The sequence below is a fragment of the Podarcis filfolensis genome (genome assembly GCF_964270895.1).
Source record: "Podarcis filfolensis genome assembly, chromosome: 12".
NCBI classification, from domain to species: domain Eukaryota; kingdom Metazoa; phylum Chordata; class Lepidosauria; order Squamata; family Lacertidae; genus Podarcis; species Podarcis filfolensis.
Genome location: NC_139614.1, coordinates 4,929,528 through 4,948,004, shown reverse-complemented (window position 1 = coordinate 4,948,004; position 18,477 = coordinate 4,929,528). Strand labels below are relative to the sequence as shown.

Sequence of the window (18,477 nt, the reverse complement as noted above, 5' to 3'; positions counted from 1 at the left end):
GAGCAATTTTGTGTGCTTAAGTACGATTTGGCTTGAATTTAGTCAGGTGGTGGCCTAAATGGCTTCTTATAATTCTCGAATCTTAAAAATCCTATATATTACAAAAATCAATATAATTTGATACGAGTATAGAGTAGGTCACATATTAGCACGCTGCCCTTCACAACAAGGACTTTAACCAAATCATCTTACAGTCCACTTGCTTAAAAGTGGCCAAAGATTCCCCCATAGTTTTTCAAAATTTTTATCAGGGCATAGTTGCCTTTGACTGGACTTAAACATCCAGGGGTCCTTTACATTTTATCTTTATTCACTGGAACCACTGCCAAACATGTTCTAATTGTTTGCTTAAAACACATCCAGCACTTATCCCTTGATAAGTCCTAAATTGACTTGCAATTCAGCAGTGCAGGGGAATATCAGTAATGGTGGGCAAACTTGTATATGTAGCCCAAGGCTCCACAGAGCCCAGCTTGAAAATGGCTGAAGATTTCTATCTGATACCATTTGGCAAACATGGCCACAACTTCAAATACTGATTGTACACCATCCAGTTTCTAAACCAGTCAAAATGTGTGTGTTTTGGGCCAGAGTTCGTTGCTCATATACTTACTATGATTGTGTTGTTGTTTAGTCGTTTAGTCGTGTCCGACTCTTCGTGACCCCATGGACCAGAGCACGTCAGGCACTCCTGTCTTCCACTGCCTCCCGCAGTTTGGTCAGACTCATGTTTGTAGCTTCGAGAACACCGTCCAACCATCTCATCCTCTGTCGTCCCCTTCTTCTTGTGCCCTCCATCTTTCCCAACATCAGGGTCTTTTCCAGGGAGTCTTCTCTTCTCATGAGGTGGCCAAAGTCTTGGAGCCTCAGCTCCACAATCTGTCCTTCCAGTGAGCACTCAGGGCTGATTTCCTTCAGAATGGAGAGGTTTGATCTTCTTGCAGTCCATGGGGCTCTCAAGAGTCTCCTCCAGCACCATAATTCAAAAGCATCAATTCTTCGGCGATCAGCCTTCTTGATGGTCTAGCTCTCACTTCCATACATCACTACTGGGAAAACTATGATTGTAAACCTTTACTATTAAATGTTTGTAACCTATAGAATTTCTTTCTTGTAGATCATTGGAACAATCCCACTGATGCCTAATCCAGTCTCATCTAACCAGTCAGCCGGAGGAGCTCAGGGCCTTCAAGTGCAGCCAATTACGCCACAGTTACTGACCAATGCCCAGGGGCAAATCATTGCCACAGTCATTGGGAACCAGATATTGCCAGTGATCAACACCCAGGGAATCACACTTTCGCCACTCAAACCAGGCCAACAGGTAAGTGATGAATGTAGCATTTAAATTAACCGAGAAATAGTTAAAAGATATTGATTTGCATTTTCCTCCCCACTGTCACTCTTTGGGTATGGGTGTTGGGCAAGGAGGAGGGGCAAATAAAGGCGGCCTTCAGTTTCAGCCCAAAATGGTGTCCAAGCCCTCCGTTAACTCCACAACTGCCAGTTTGTTGTCTTACGCAACAGACTTTCTATTCCATATATAATCAGATGCACTTTTGGAATGTTCAGGCAGTTGTTATGGTATATTCTCCATCTTAAGAAAGAGGCTCAGGGCTGCAGAGATCAAGCCTTCAGCCACTCAACCAGCAAGGAAATTCTAAGGAGGAATATGCATTCCCTCTTTTTCCTTTTTGTTTCAGGTATCTCTGGCCCTGATTAGCTGTATCCCATCCAATATGTTTGCGTGAATAGGCACACTCTAAAGCAGAGCTTTCCAAACTTTTCATACTGGTGACACACTTCTTGGACATGCACCATTTCACAACAAAGTAATTCAGTTTTACTAGCAAACTGGAGGTTAAACTAACACCTTTCCAGTGTTTGCACGACACACCTACACACTGCAGCCAACACACTAATGTGTCGCAACACACAGTTTGGAAAGCTCTGCTCTAAAGCATAAGGTTTTGCTGGATTGAGCAAAGTTCCACCCAGTCCAGTGTCCCAATTCTCTGTTGTTTGTGACCAGCACTTCAGGTGCAAAACAGCTTGAAAATCTTCATGGTTCAGATTATACTCTCATTTGGGTAGTGCCAGCCCAGAGGTGCCATCACTGATGCCTACCTTGGGCCCTCCTTTCCTACCCGGTGTGTGCCATTAGGCATCATACAAGATTACTTTATCATCCACCCACTCTCAGCTAACAGATCCTCATCCCATATGTTTGTTTTTATTTATTTTGAAGTTTTCCTGCTCTTCTCCCATTCCTTCCTAACCTGAAATCAACATGCTATTGGGGAAATGGCAGTGTAGTCAGTGTAGTCAAATGGTTCCTCATTCCTGAAAGGCTTTTTCTTCACCTCTGAGGATGCTGATTCACTGTGGAGTGTGATAATGAAGCAGCTACCTTGATCTGAGTTGTGAAGGGTTTCAATAGAGTTTGGAAAACACAGCCAGAGCTACAAATTCTCTTCACATAAGCTCACTCACCCACTCAGATTGACACACTACAGCATCCCCATTTCACTAGTTAACACAGTTCTGTGTCTGAAGCATACAGAGCAAATGAAATATCCATAAACATAACCATTTTTTAGAGGACACTCAGTTACATGAATCTTGAAATGCTAAAATGATTTTGCTTTTTGACCCACAAAGACATCATCATAGTAAAAAGCTTGCAGAGTAATTTACACAGCCAAATTACATTTATTATTTAAAAACACCCACCAAGTAATCTGATTTGCCCTGCTTGAATGGATATATATCTGAATAGTTCAAAAATACATTTTCAAGTTGTTATTTTTTCAACAGCAACCAGTTAGCCACTTTGGGTTATATTAAATTAATAAAACACATATTAGATTGCCTGTGCATTTTATGTTCTATCTCATGTTATAATCCATCATCCTTTATTTGTAATACAGTCATATTTCTGGGAGAGGAGGGAATGCAAGAAGGAAGTTCGTGTCTGAATTCATTTATTGTTCCATTGATATTAGAAAGGCTAACAGTTTGCACAAATTTCTTCTTCTGCGTATATGCGCTATTTAGGACACAATTCATTTGAAGTTATCCACTTTTAAGTAGCTCTTTTGATGCAGTAGGAGATATTTAAGTACAATGCTTAACTCTCCCATTCAGATCAACAGAGCTCACCTAGAAGGATTTAACTTTGGCTGATCATGCCCTTACATTCTAGGAGAGGTCAAGACTGTACAGTCACATATACATCAAGAAGACTATTCTGAGATAACAAACAAAATAAATAAATAAATCTTGCATTACGGTTTATGTTTAGATTTCAAAGTTAATTTTAAAATGTTGTATTCAAAGTTAAGAATCTTAACTTGGGGTCTAGTTCTTTAAATTCAGACCCCAGCGTGTCTGCTACAGACAGGTTCACTTCCAGCAGTGACTGCACTAGGACAGATAGGGAGTTTGGTTGCAGACTGGATATATGACATGGCCTGTTTCTTATTAGTCCTCCTCTAGCCCACCACAATATCCAACTACTGGCACAAGAGTCGAAGGGGTGGGATATAAATAAATAAAGAATCTTTAATATTAAGAGCATTGTGCCAGACAGAGAACATAGTGCAATGACAGCACCTTATCAATTCTTGTCTCTCTGCTGACTGTTTGTTTCTTTAATTTTGCATTTAGCTCCACCAGCCATCCCAGACGCAGGTGGGGCAAGCAGCATCCCAGTCCAATCTCCTACATTTAGCTCACAGTCAAGCATCTATGTCTCAGAGCCCCGTGCGGCAGGCTTCCTCTTCCTCTTCTTCCTCCTCCTCATCTTCAGCTTTGAGTGTTGGCCAGTTAGTCAGCAGTAAGTATAGCCTTCTTGTTATCCTTATTTCATTTTCTCCATCCCAACTTTTCTTCCTTGCTTTTGTGAAGTACCTGTAAGTACGGCCAACTGGAAAAATAAGCAAGTCATTGACTGCTGAATGGTGCAAATGCAAAAGGCTGCAAACTGCCGGTAATCAGAGTTTTAGGCCTAAGTTAGAATTTTTTTATGCAATGTGCATTATACTTCTGAATGTGGCCCCACAGACTGACTCCAATGCCCAGTCCCGCTGAGTCAGTCCAGGAAGATACCATGATCAATGATATCAAAAGCTGCTGAGAGATTGAGCAGAAGTAACAGGATGGTACTCCTATTTCTCCCTGATGATAATCTTTCAGGGTGACTAAGACCGATTCAGTTCTGAAAACAGGTCTGAATTCAGATTAAAGTAGATCTAGATAATCCAGGGGCACAAACTGTGATACCTGCCTGGTGTGCGCCATTTGGCACAGTAGCTAAGAATTTGTCCATATGTGAACTAGACAATTAAAAAGTTTGTGGCACAGTAAACAGCGTAGCAGAAAACCATGCAGAGAAAGGAGGCCAAGGCAGATGTATGGGGAAAGAGAGCTCGTGTTGTAATTGCGAGGAAATAAGCAAAAATGGTCTCCCTGTAGAAACTCATCCCTGCTTGTAACAGTTAGAAACAGTTATCATGTGACACTTGTGAGTCTTTGTGCTTTTACCCATATTCCTGCTAGCAGATGGAAAGGGAACAAAACCTCACAACGTGGTGGCTAGGGTAGGAATCAGCTGCACTGGGAGGCCATTCTCTGTGGCAGGCTTACTATAACATGTCCTGTACCCCACTTCTGAGTTTTAATTAGTTGGTCTGCACACAATTGAGACGCAGATGCAGTTCTGCTGCTGTAGCTAAATCAGGCCTGGCCTGCAAACGGGAGATCTATAGGGAAAGCACAAAAACCCCAGGGTCACCATGAAAAAAGCCCCCATCTATGTTCTGTAGAGTTTATTATACATGCCACCCCAATCTGCAAGATTTCAGGGGTTCCAGGTGCCTACCCAGGGCCTGTGTTTCGTTTTGGAAATAAGGCACAGTGAAAGCTATGGTGTCTTTATGATATATGGTTTTATTTGCATATATATATATATATACACTTGAACCTAGATGGAGAGAGTTTAGAGCATCCATACCCCAAGAGGCTCTGGTCTCCTCCATAAGCACAGCACTGCATTCACAGCTTGTCCTAGCCAACCCACACGGTGCTCTGTCCCTTCTTCTGCTTCCCAAATCACTTGCAAAACTGGCCACTTTTTTCCTGTTGACCCTTCCTGAACTCCTAAAACCCCTTTGGTCTCTGCCCACCAACACACAGCTGGAGGAGGGTCCCCTGTCTTCCTCGCCTGGCAGTCCTTGCTCTCTCTTGATGGTTTCCTTGATGAGCCTTCACGGGTCTCTGTTTCTTAATGGCTTACACTCAGCTAGCCCTGACAGGCTGGTCTGGCTCGTTAGCATAAGCCGCATCCAACAGCATTTGGCACAGTTTAATCAAACCTTGATTAATTCCAACTTTTGCTGAACCCAGGAATCATGGGTGCCTTGCACCCACAAAACTCTAGCACCTCATCACATAACAATTAGCAGTGCAAATAGATGATACTTGAAATACAATTTAACCAGATGCCATAAATAATAATAATAATAATAATAATAATAATAATAATAATAATAATTTTATTATTTATACCCCGCCCATCTGGCTGAGTTTCCCCAGCCACTCTGGGTGGCTTCCAATCGAGTGTTAAAAACAATACAGCATTAATTAAAAACAATACAGCATTAAGCTGGGCAGCCTCTGCCCGTTTTCAGAATGTTCACTCCATCCTAGTCAATCTAGACTAAGAATTTGATACAAAAACTCTATGATGGGTTAGGAGAATTTGTAAGGAATTCTAGTCAGTAGAATTTTGAACATCAGCCTGATAAATAGCAATTTTCCTGCAGCAGTTCTACAATAAGACTGAGAAAAGTTGTGAGCATAAAACGTTGGTCTGCACACTGAATTGTAGCCAAGTCTGGACCACTGATGACTTGCATTTAGAGAAATGAATTGATTGTTGTGGCAAAAATATTTCACATTGGAACATCTCAGGAATGAGGTGATAAATGATAGAGACATTGTGCCATGGGAATGGCTTCACTATACACAGGAGTGAACAACGCTTTGAAATATTCCACTATCCAAGTCCCATGCTGTCTCCACCGGCTTCGGGAATGCTTTCATTTAGCAAGGGATCAGTTGCTGAGGAGGGGGGGGGGTTGGGGGGTACTACCTCCAACTGTTGTGTCATTTCCCTTGATAAGTCCTAAATTGACCGCATTTCCAGCACCAAAGGAGCCTTCCTCTGCTAGATAGCTTTTATTATGTGCCCTTTCAGGGACAAAAGCTGTGTCAGTACATTGCGACGGAGGCAGAAGACCAATTTATTCTTGCAGCATTATGAGCATTATCTTCTGAGGGTCCGATGAAAAAATAAAGCAGGTGTCAGTGTTACTATTTTAAGGTTGTGCTTGCATCACCCTAACGGGCCACTGTTTGGGGTGATGCGGAACAAAAATCTTGCAAAGGGTCCAGTGTACGAGCACTGTCTAGTTAAATGACCCAAACACCTTGAAGATATTTTTTGTGATGCAGTTTTTTTAGACAAAATAGAACAAAATATCCATTGCCTTTTTACTAAGTTAACACATTTCCCAAAATCGGTTCTCTCTTTAGTTATTCCCCAAACCTACTAGGAACTAGTTTTACTGGATGAACTCTTTGAGAATGATTCAGGGGCTGACTGGGCAAGGCCCCCAACTGTCTCCCATACAAGCACTATGAAATATCTGGTCAGCAGGCATTGTTTTTAATGCTTTCCACCGCAACCTCTTTCACCCTAAGTTGGCAACAGGGAGGCATCCAGTGCCTTTGCTCTATCTTTTTGTTTGCTTCCCAAAGCCATGCCAATAACGGAGGTTACGCTAATTCCATTTTATATGCAATGAAGAATTCAAACCCTTTTCTTGTATTTCAACAGATCCCCAGACAGCCTCCAGCGAGGTGGATGGGGTGAACCTTGAGGAAATCCGAGAATTTGCCAAAGCTTTTAAAATCCGACGCCTGTCACTTGGTCTCACCCAGACGCAAGTTGGTCAAGCTCTAAGTGCCACAGAAGGTCCAGCCTACAGCCAGTCTGCCATCTGCAGGTAACAAGATACACAGCAAATGCTCATTTCTCCAGGCCCCTCTCTCACGGCTTATTATTGCTTCTTCTGCCGCCTTTATTGCTTTAATCACATGTCCATGGAAAAGAGCTCCTTTGTACGGAAGACGTAGAGAGAGAAGTGGATGCTCTTGTGATGGAGTAGATATATTTCAGCACACGTCCTTAAAATAACTTTCATCTCCTTCCCCCCACCCTTTACTTTTGTAACAAGTAGGAAACAATAAATATGTTCCTGGCCTTGAGACATAATTCAGTAGTGGAACGGGAGACCCTGCTGCTGCTGCCGCTACTGCATAAGCACCAGCTGACCCTCTTCAAACTGTGCCATTTTCTACAGATGGGGTTACTGAACAAATATTTCATGGATGCTTCCCTGCCAGGTTTAAGCCTGTAGTACCATAGCTCGCACTTCACATCTAAGATGTTAATGATGATTTTCCCGAATGATACAGAGGAGAGTGCAGGGAATCTATATAAAGCCATAATGGCTTTTTTCAGACTTTCTGGGATTAATCATATATCACTCTCCAGTGTTTCAAAAAAGCAGGGATTCAAGTCGGGGAAAGAGTAATGCCCGGAGAGTGACAAAATAATGAAACCAAAAGCAGTCTTGACAGAGTTAAAGGTCTTCAGAGCAAAGTCCCTATGTCTTCATGTGTGTGTGTGTTACACTAATCCCATGTTTATGCATGAGGTAACAAACACACTTAGGTAACAGCTTTTTCCTCTTGGGCAATGCCTCATGGTCCTCCTCCATCACTGAAAGCCAAGAAACCAACTCTAAGCTCATTTAAGTGGATTTTGTTCTTGGTGATCCATGAAATGCTCTGTCTTTTTATCTGCTCTTTATACTTTTAATGTATTCCCCATAGTACGGAAATGTACTTTTCCTGCAGTTTAAGACTAAGGTTATAAATAACATCAGTATGGGGTAGTGAGCTTGCAGCTCACATTTTGCTCAATGATTTTCCATAAAACCCATTGATTGTTGTTAAATACAAAAAGCTCCATAGGATCCTCTCACTTCTATGGTGTCCCCTACTGTTTTTTCTTATAAGATACCTCCCTGTAGAAAATAACCTTTATTCACTCTATACAAGGATACCACTGCTGGGAAATTTGTTTCAAGACTTGTATATCGTTATTCCAAACATCACATACTGAAGCACCAACACGAACAAGGCACACAATTGTTATGAAAATGGCTTTCCTCCCCACTCCCTGTTATTTAACTTTAACTTTATTTCATCTCAGTGGTCAATTGGTAGAAGAAATCTAAACAAAAAGACGGTTGATGTTGCTTTTAAGGCAACTGCTATTTTATATTTTTGCATTGCACTGTGACATGGTACTATAAATCCACCCAGCTGGATTTGCATGTGCTTGGCTTAATCATCCCAGTTTTTTGTTTTGTCTAATGCACAGCTGCTAACTACATGGGATGCTTCGCATATCCCTTTGAAGTCCATGGCAAATCCCTTGGAAGATTTCAATGATGCTGGATTTCAACACAGATCTGAATGCTTGGAATTATAATATATGAAATTCCTTGAACAAAAAATATGACTGGATTTAATTCCATGTTTAAGAGACCTGCAGTCACATATTGTTGCAGATATGTAGAGGAAATGACCAAAACGTATCTTTTTTTTTAACCTACAGATAGCTTACATGACTAAATAAAACATTGCAGTGCTTTACCATGCCACAAAATTGGCAACAGCTTAGTAACATGGTAGCTACTGCCTGATAAATTTTGCACTATATATGCAAAAAAAGGTAAATGGACAAAATTATGCCAGGATCGATCCCATAATTAAGCAATCACCAACAGCTGTCCAGGCCAGCCCTTCACAGGGGCCAGCAATTTTGCAGCACTGCCACCTACAGTACACGAGATGCTGCCACTTAGGCAACAGGAAGAAAGATGACAAACTTGATGGAAAATGGGTCAAGCAAAGGACAGCATTATGATGGGTTGTGCAAAGAGTCCAGTAGGCTTCAGGTCAGGGGTTAGGCACAGATAGATATTATGAGCATGGGAGCATGGCAGAGAGCAACTGTTTGACAATCTTGGTGAACATGGAGGTAGAAGATCATCAATTCATGGCCTATGTAGGATGGATGATGATGGAATTCTCAGTCTCGTGAGCATTGTAATCTAACTGGGAAATGGGAACGATATTCCGATAATTTGTCCAGGTAGTTGAAATATTTAAGGCCACTGGTGGCTTTGGCATTGCGATTCAGTTTAACTGATATATATTATATATTCCACTCCTTTTGTACTGAACACAACGTTATCCAGAAACGTTTTCCTGATGAATTACTCAACTTTGTCCAAATTCAAATTTGCTATGTATACAGGGGGACAATGCGAATCACTAGAGTTTTCTATTAAATGCTAATGTGACAGTGCTAAATAGCTGAATAGGCAGGACAATTCGCAGACATACCTCAAGAAAATGGGAGAGAAATCTGTAGACATACGTTTCTCGAACAAACCCAGAGTTCCTTGGGTCTTGAGCTGTGATTCACAATTTAGTTACCCCACAGTTGCTCCCAGGACCTCAGGGTGCGTACATAGAGTCATCTCATTTTGTCTTAGCAGCAGCCTTGTAAGTTTGGTTTAGGAGGTGGTGGCTCGCCCAATGCTAGCCTGCTGACTGCAGGAATTTCAATCCAGTCAAACCCAACATGTTAGCCAATCTTCCTTTAGTAAATTAAAAAAAAAATATATGCATTAAGATCCCTTTGACTGCAATGGGATTTCAAAGGGCTTGTTCATCCAGCTCTTGTAATTAACATTTAAGGGAAATGGTTTTTATGTACTGTTCAACATGAACATGTATATGTCCATCGCAAGCATGTACATCAGGGATGGGGAACCTGTGTCTCCTCCAGAGCCGTAGCTAGGTTATCTTGTCCCCCTGGCAGAACTGTCCAGTTTGCACCCCCTAGCCACGGACAAATTAGCTCTTCCCTCCGCCTCTCATCCAACCTCCCCCCACCTCCACCCATTCAATTCACCCTCTATTTAAAACCATTTCTTATGAGGCAATAATCAACATTTATATTTATGGACATATTTTTAGCCTTTTTGCACCCTCTAATCATCTGCGCCCCTGGCAGGGGCCCACCTCACCACCCTCTAGCTACGGCCCTGGTCTCCTGCAGATGTTAAAGGGTTCCAACTCCCATCAGCCCCAGCCAGAATGGCCAATAGTCAGGGGTGATGGGACTTGTAGTCCAGCAGTATTTGGAGGGCCAGAAGTCAACCACACCAAGTCCGTTATAAATGGAGCACATTCTTTCAAGGGCAATGGCACTGCAAAAGTATTACATTCTGAGACCTATATTGGGAATATTAATTCGACACTGCAAAATGAATGAATGTAATTTATAAAACTACAAAAAGAGTCATTTGTTAAGTCAACCGGTGATGCAGGACTTGAACTGGTCATGCTTGACAAAGACTAAAGTCCTCAGTATAGTTTTCTTTTTCCTGATGGCGTGGAAGATTTGTAAAATCTGGTCTAGCAAAGGACTTTTGATGGCAAAATGATACATAGAGGACCTCATTTACAGGAAATGATATCATTCGGCACAGTGTGCAGACATCCCACAATAAACCCAGCTTGAGACCACAGTATATTAGTCCACTATTATGCTGGGTTTCATCTGGAAGGCATGAGTTTCTTTTAGTGCAACTACTTGTGGAGGTATTGAAGGTAATTATAATGTGTCCAGCTGTTAGAACTGAAGACAGCAACAGCTTTGGGAATTCTTTTCCTACCCAGAGAAGGGACACGGTGTTAACTTGCATACAGTGAAAATTGCTTAAAAATGAAAAGGAAAAGGAAACCTGAAATTCAGAGGCTAACAGGCACTTTGTGAAATTAAAACAGCAGCATTTGAGCAATATGCTACAGGAAGGGAACAAGATCCCAGCAGAAGTAAAAATGAAACAAAATGCCACTGATGTCATTTCCTGTTTTTTAGCTTTTGTGTTAAGCTTGAATATTGTATATAGGATTTTGAGGGGGGGGGAGCAAGCTTTGAAATCTGAAATATGTGCCTTCGACAGTAGTAACAGAAGTGAGAACTCAGAGCATGCACAGAGTTCTATCCACTTAAATGAAGGCCCTCGATCTGTATGCACCTTCTTTAACCATTAAGACTTAATGCATGTGATCAGTATCTTCCAATGTGTACCACAGATCCACGTGAGCCACTGAATGTACATGGATCTCTGGAACACAGCAACTGGGTATATGAAGTAGCATTCTGACAGCAGTTTGTCACTGTGATTGTTTTTGTTTGTTTAAATAGATATCTATATATTTGTAGAACTGATAGTTTTCATAATCCATTGTAAATATCCTCTGCCAGTCGATTAGGCAGGTAGGCAGGAAGTCCCAGCTGGCAGAGCATCAGTGTAAGACTCTTCTTTCTCAATTTTCCCCTCAGACACACCATCCTGAGAAGCCACTTTTTCCTACCACAGGAAGCCCAAGAGAACACTATAGCTAGCAGTCTGACAGCCAAACTGAACCCTGGCCTTTTGTATCCTGCCAGGTTTGAAAAGCTGGACATCACCCCTAAAAGTGCCCAGAAGATAAAGCCGGTTCTTGAACGATGGATGGCTGAGGCTGAGGCCCGCCATCGGGCAGGCATGCAGAATCTCACTGAATTTATTGGAAGTGAACCATCCAAAAAGCGCAAGAGGCGGACCTCATTCACGCCGCAGGCTCTTGAGATCTTGAATGCCCATTTTGAGAAGAACACGCATCCCTCTGGGCAGGAAATGACGGAAATTGCAGAGAAGCTGAACTATGACCGGGAAGTAGTTAGAGTCTGGTTCTGCAACAAGAGGCAAGCGCTGAAGAACACAATTAAACGCCTAAAACAGCACGAGCCTGCGACGGCAGCCCCAATGGAGCCCTTAACAGACTCTCTGGAAGAAAACTCTTAAACTGATAGATTTAAAGGAAGAACACACACGAACAAACAAAACTTTAAACATTTGAACTCTGTAAAGATGCTCTTTCACCATCTTTGTAAGTAAAAGACTCAGAAAGCTACAAGATGGACAGAACAATTTATAAATGTCTGTGGGTTTTCCTAGATAAAAACAAACAGAAAAAAATACAAAAAAATTACACAGCACTTAGTGTGTGTGTATGTGGTAGAACTAGTTCCAAAATAAGCCAGTGTTTTTTTTAAATGGACTTTAAAGTAAACCAAATAACTGCTTACTTTTTCCTGTATATTATGAAAATGTGAACATGTTTTATGGAAAAAGAACCCAACTACAACAGCAAACCTTTAACTGTTTTTAAAGGAGAGAGAGTACAAGCCTGCCACCTGGAGGAGTGATTGTAGCCTTTCAGGTATCAAGTGCTTCTTCACTATGAAAACTATTAACCAAAGTCAGAAACATGGCATTGAAAACTAGATTGTTAGTCTACTCTTTTATGAGCGCTACATTGTGTTATGAATTTTTACATTTGTACTTTGCAAAAAGAGGAAAATAATAATACAGGACTCTCTTTTCCCCCTGCATCCTCTCTCACATGTTCAGCACATGAGTATGCTACACTTGGTTTGAGCTACGATTCTCAACCCTCTTGTTTGGCATACACAGTTTTGTGATCTCCAAATGTTTGTGTGCCAAAATGACTGTTTCTCTAAACGGTGGGGTTTGCTTACTTTATTTTTTTAACCGAAGATCTTATTTATTTGCAGTTTTGATTCAAATTTGGTTGACACTTTGTTTCGGCTGCCTTCTCCATCCCAACACCATTTAAATTTCTTGTGTGAAGACGTGGACTTTTAAAATTATGCAGTGTAATGATGACATTATAAGGACATATTGAGCAACTTGAACTTTCACTTACAGTATATAACTTGCCACTTACGCTGTCCTTTGGCCACGAACTGGGAGAGGTTACCAAAGCTACTTTTGTAATATAAATATAAAATGCACACGTGGTCCAATATACTGCATCATTGTTTATGGTTCTATCTATATGAAGCAATTTCTCTCCAAAGTCTGATAGCCAAAGAACTTTCTTGGGATTCTATTGAAAAGCAAGCTGATGGCAAATGTAAGAACATAACAAGGATTTCCCCCTCAAACTGCTGCATCTCTAACTTTCGTTTTACTGTTTCCACTTTCACTGTTTGTTTGTTTGTTTGTTTGTTTGTTTGTTTGTTTGTTTATTCCTGCACTGCAGGGGATTGGACTAGATGACCCTCAAAGTCTCTTCCAACTCTACAATTCTATTATTCTGTTATTCTGTTCTCCCCCCCTCTGGCAAGTGCTACTTTCAGAACTGTGCACAGACACAGAAGGGATTATGTGAATGCCAGATTTGACTGAATTACTTAATATGACTTGTTACCTAATTTTTGAACTGGGACCCAGAAGCAGAAATCACTGGCACGTATCTTGGCTGTCATCCAAAACTTCATGGCCATTCAGTCAAAAGGGTACATCAAGCCAGAGCAGCAAAGTTCATATCTTTATCCCAACATCCCCATAATATTTGGATTCAGGGTCCTAGATAGAAATCGGTGTTACATCCTGCTCCAGGCTTCTCAAAATGCATTAGAATCTGTCATTTCATTGTACAATACTTCTCCACCTCACCATGGTGTAAATCTGAACTTACTCATCTTTATCGACACAACTCATCACGTGTGACTGAGAGTCAAATCATCCACAGAATCTGTAGCCTTAAAGGTCCCACCTCCCTTACAGGTTCTTCCCTCTCTCACTGGAAAGTAAGAGGAGATGGTTAAATGGCTGGTCTAAAGCAGACTGGATGCAACATAGGCAGTTTCGCCTCTTTCAACGGGCTTTGGATCCAGTCCTCAGTTTTCAGATTGTCACCAGGGGCATAATCCATGCTTCATTTCAATTGAGCTTGCACAGCAAAATTATCTGGTGGTTTGTGTTTCCAAGCACCCCATGCCAGGAAAATGGTCAGTGGCCAAGCAAATGCTGGCTGCATTCATAAGAAGGCCGCTATGAGCACATCACAAAATATTTCCTTGCCTTGGAAAAAGTGGTCATATGATCTGAATGAACATTTGCCCTCCAAATTAGAAATAGTTGACTAAAGCCCTTATGAAAACTATGTAAGCATACTCTTCTTACAGAAGAAATTAACAGTGTGCAGACAGAAAAAATAATGTATACTGAGGTTAGATGTAATTAATAAAGCAAAGAGGACTCTAATTCCAAGCTCTGAACATGTCAGAGGCAAGAAATGGTAATTCAGGAAGGGCATGTACAAAACATTCACAAAGCCTGTGTGTTTTAGGTTTTTATTTTGTTTGTTTGTTTGTTTTTGGCAGAGAGTAGATTTCTGCTCATGTTAGCAATGTGATCATAGGACTGTCTATTTCTCCTGCCTATGTACACCTATAGTTCAACTGTGAGCCTTATAGACTGAGGTCTGAACTTGCTCTACAGCAAAGGGTGTGCCTCTTCGAAATCGAAATCATGAATTTAAATCCTACTGCAGTAGGTAAGAATGATTAAATTTCTGGATTGGCCATGGGTTGGAAAAAGTCCCATGTCAAGTCTGGATTTTAGTACAGATGTTCACATCCATCATCTGGCCCTGATAATCAATAACTGCCAAAATTCAGTTTTAACAACAGCAGCTTAATTTAAAACAACAACAACAAAGCTTGCCATCTGCACCCTAGTTATGATGAACTTGAAATTAAAACTGTCAGGAGTATCAGGAGACCAGCCACAAATTATCTAGAGAACTGTCAAGAGCTTCTAGAACTTTGAAAGCCCATCTCCTAGCACTCTGCCCATCTCCCACAGTCATTCCTTTTTCCATTCTCAAATATCATCAAAACCAGAGCCTTGGTCCTGGAAGCAAAAATATACTAGCCATTTGCTGCTTAAAAACTTAGATGTCAGATTCTCCATGGAACAGTTAAAAAGTCTGCAATGGAACGGGGGGGGGGGGGAATGAAATTTCCAGGAAGCAACATTAACCAAAGACTGTATAAAACACTTAAAACCATCACAGCAACAGTTAGACAGAAACTATTTCCTTTCTAAACTTCACACTGAAATTGTGTAAGTTAGGACGGTGATAATATAAATGAAATAAATTGCCACCATGAAACAAGTTTTTTGATTTTCATCTTTGTACTCATGGAACCATTAACATGTCATAATGTTCTCTTTTTAATAGTTTTTTCTGGTTCTTATCACTTATTTTTACAAGGGAAAGTGTTAGGCTCGTTTTTAACAATCAGTTTTTTCACTCGGAGGCATAACGGAGTGCCTGAACAAATTCTTTATGTGTATATGTAATTCATAAAGGCTGCAGGTATAGGGAGATTTTTTTCTTCTCCCCAAACAATATTTATTATTTCTATTTGTAAATCTGTTCTGGGCTCCAAAGAGCCCTGTACACACACCTAGAACATTCCCATACATGTACTAGGGTTCTGTCAACTTCCCCTTTAACCACAGTCCCTTATGCTGCTTTGGAAACATCCCCCAAACCCTCAAGAGTGGTTTCCAGGGCGCTTGAGGAGCTGCAGGAAGAAAGCTTTTCCATGAGCAGCTCATGAGATCCTGCTCAAATTATATACACAGCAATTATATACGAAGCCACCTTTGGGCGGTGACGAAAATATAGCACACTAGCAAATAGTGGAGGAAAAAACAAGCCCATTTCTTACTGGAGATAACGGCTTCATTAAGATGTAATGCTAAACCATGGTTTTCTATTACTGTAATGATTCTAATCTCTCTCAAAGCTGGCAAACCTCTCTCTCTCTCTCTCTCTCTCTCTCTCTCTCACACACACACACACACACACTCACACACACTTCCTCAAGTGTGTCCAGGAGGAGACAAGAAGCTTCCACTTTTGTTTTGGAATTACTGCAGTCTAGTTTGTCATCCAAATCCTAAACTGTGGTTCTTCTTAACTGTGGTTAGTGAAAACAAGCCAAATTCATAAATTGTGGTTTGAAGTAGGCTTGTTTCCATTCGGATTAACTGCAGCATGTCTGGGATCAAATGGCAAGGCAATCTGCAATCCATCGACAATGAAAACAGAAGCTGCCAACTCCTGCTCATGGCTGCTGGGCTGCTTCTCGTAATACGATGTATTAGTAGTAGTGCGTCCAAGGCATGTCAGGTTTACCTTTCCTGAGGAGAGAAGTAAGTTTTGCGTAGGGAATTAGCAGGAGTTACTGAGCTGGTTTTTGTTCTTTATTTCTGGATGCATCTTTTCCCACTAAAGCCTAAGGTTTGCTGCCCTAAAAAAAATTATTATTTTTTGCTAAGGATGGGACACAGTCACTCGCTGGAACAGCTCCCTGCTACAAACCACTACATTATCTCAGTCACAAAGACGTTAATTTGGTGTGTGAAACAGATTTGATGCCAGAAATGTTGAGGCTTGGAGTGTACAGATCAGAAAAAGAGACCAAGTCCATTCCGAAGTTTTCAGTTTATGTTCTAATCACGCAAACGAAGAAGTAAACAGACCAAGAAAGCAAAAAGGAGCTAAGAAGGAACAAGTAGAGGCGTGTCAAAGTACTCAAGCTATAACCAAAAAGAAATATGTATAATGCCTTTGCTCGTCTTCTCAATGCTGGACCAAAGCTCAATGTTTGTAGGTATATGCACATTGTATAGATATGGCTAAATGTTGCTGACAATCTTGCAATACTAAACTGTTACTATTTTAAGAAAAGAAAAGAAAAAGAATACAGAAAGAAACTGTTCATCAGTGTTTTACCTCAGCACTCTACTTGTACCCAGCTCATGAGCAACACTGAATTAAGGAATTTAAAAAAATAAAAAATAAAGGAAATTAATTTCCATGTAAATGTTTGACTGTAAAAAAAAAAAACTGTTTCAGTAATATTTTGTACTGAGCTTTTTGTCATGTAGTTTGCTTGTTTCCGACTTGAGATTATGTGGGGCACATTTGTTTATTTATTGTTGAGAAAGTGGTTCTTTTTTAAAATTTTAATTTTATATATATAAATATATATTTTGGTCCTATGTGCTGTCGGGTGCAGTTCATAAGTTCTGTTCTTGCACGTCCTCCATTCATTCCACTGGAGCAGAAGCATGGCTCCAGCATGTGCTCCATGGAAGGGAATGGAGGCTGTGCAGCAGCGGGGCTTAACGTCTTGCACTCTTAATCTACAGGATGGTCACCAGGGTCACTTATGAGGCACTACAAAAGAGACCTGCTTTTCCATGCATGGCACTCGCAGCAGGAAAGGTGGCAGAGAATGACATGGACTGTGTTGTGTTCTTCATTTCTTTTTCTTTTTTAAAAAGAAAAAAAAATCAAAGGAATCGATGTGGAGGACTTGTGACCAAGAAGCCAAACTGGTTATTTCAAGTTCCTTACTGTTCTGACTTTGAAACCAAAGCTGAATTATCTGCACAGGTTGCTTAACATTAAAAAAAAAAATTAAAAACTGACAAAAACTGTACTTAAACTAGAGCAATATCTGTATGGTCAGTAAAGCTGCACTTTGTGTATTTCTTAACAGCTTCAGATCTGTCACTTTTAATTTGTACCATAAAAAATAAAGAATTGTTTGACATGAAAAATAAGCTGCCATCCTGGGCTTGTCCCAACGTCTCATGTATTATTCATCAGATCAAACTTCATGTTATTTTACATCAATTCAATACCAAAAAAAAAAAACTTAAAATTTTGTACGGAACTGAAAGCTGGTTTCCACACCCGGATTGCAGATATACAGTGTTTAAGAAAAAACATTATATAAAAGAGCCATTGTTGCTCATAATCTATGCACACACATATAGATCTATCTAGTCCCATTATTTTCTCCAGTCAAACAGATTTTGCAGGTTTTTGAAGCTCTATAAAAACCTTCAAACCTGTTTGACCACAGACAGTGGGAGAGTTGACATCATACCCCAGGCCTTGTCCTCTCTAAAGTTACAGAAGCTGGTTCACAGCCCAGGGCCAGTTAAAAAACTCCCTGACTAAAAAAATCTCTCTGCACAGCACAAATTCCTGTCTAGAATTTACTTCACATAGATGTCTTAAAACATTTATTGACTTACTTAAACAGGAAACACAGAACAAAAGAAATTCCCAACTCAATCTTTTTTAAATGCTACATTTGTGTGATTATACAGTGCAAAATATTTTTAATGATAAAGTTTTCTAAAAAATAGAAGAATTATGTAGTTTAATATCTGCTAAAAGCAAATAATAGACAAAAATAACACAGTGGATTCATGTTCAAGGAAAGAGAAAGCATTAGTAATGCAGTCAATCTGTGGTTTAATCTCAAACCTTTTGCAAAAAAAAAATATCATACATCAAAATGGTCAGAAA

At 40.5% G+C, this 18,477-nt stretch overlaps 1 protein-coding gene across 2 annotated transcripts in view; it reads left to right on the top strand.

The window, feature by feature from the left end:
* POU6F2 (POU class 6 homeobox 2) overlaps positions 1 to 17,647 on the top strand; it is a 314,592-nt gene extending 296,945 nt beyond the window's left edge. For both annotated transcript variants that reach the window (XM_083577989.1, XM_083577990.1), the window contains exons 7-10: positions 1,118 to 1,324; positions 3,670 to 3,838; positions 6,902 to 7,070; positions 11,561 to 17,647. In XM_083577989.1, the coding sequence (XP_083434115.1) occupies positions 1,118 to 1,324; positions 3,670 to 3,838; positions 6,902 to 7,070; positions 11,561 to 12,065 (1,050 nt within the window). In that variant the 3' untranslated portion in view covers positions 12,066 to 17,647. The remainder of the gene's footprint in view (positions 1 to 1,117; positions 1,325 to 3,669; positions 3,839 to 6,901; positions 7,071 to 11,560) is intronic.
* The last annotated feature ends 830 nt before the right edge of the window (positions 17,648 to 18,477 follow it).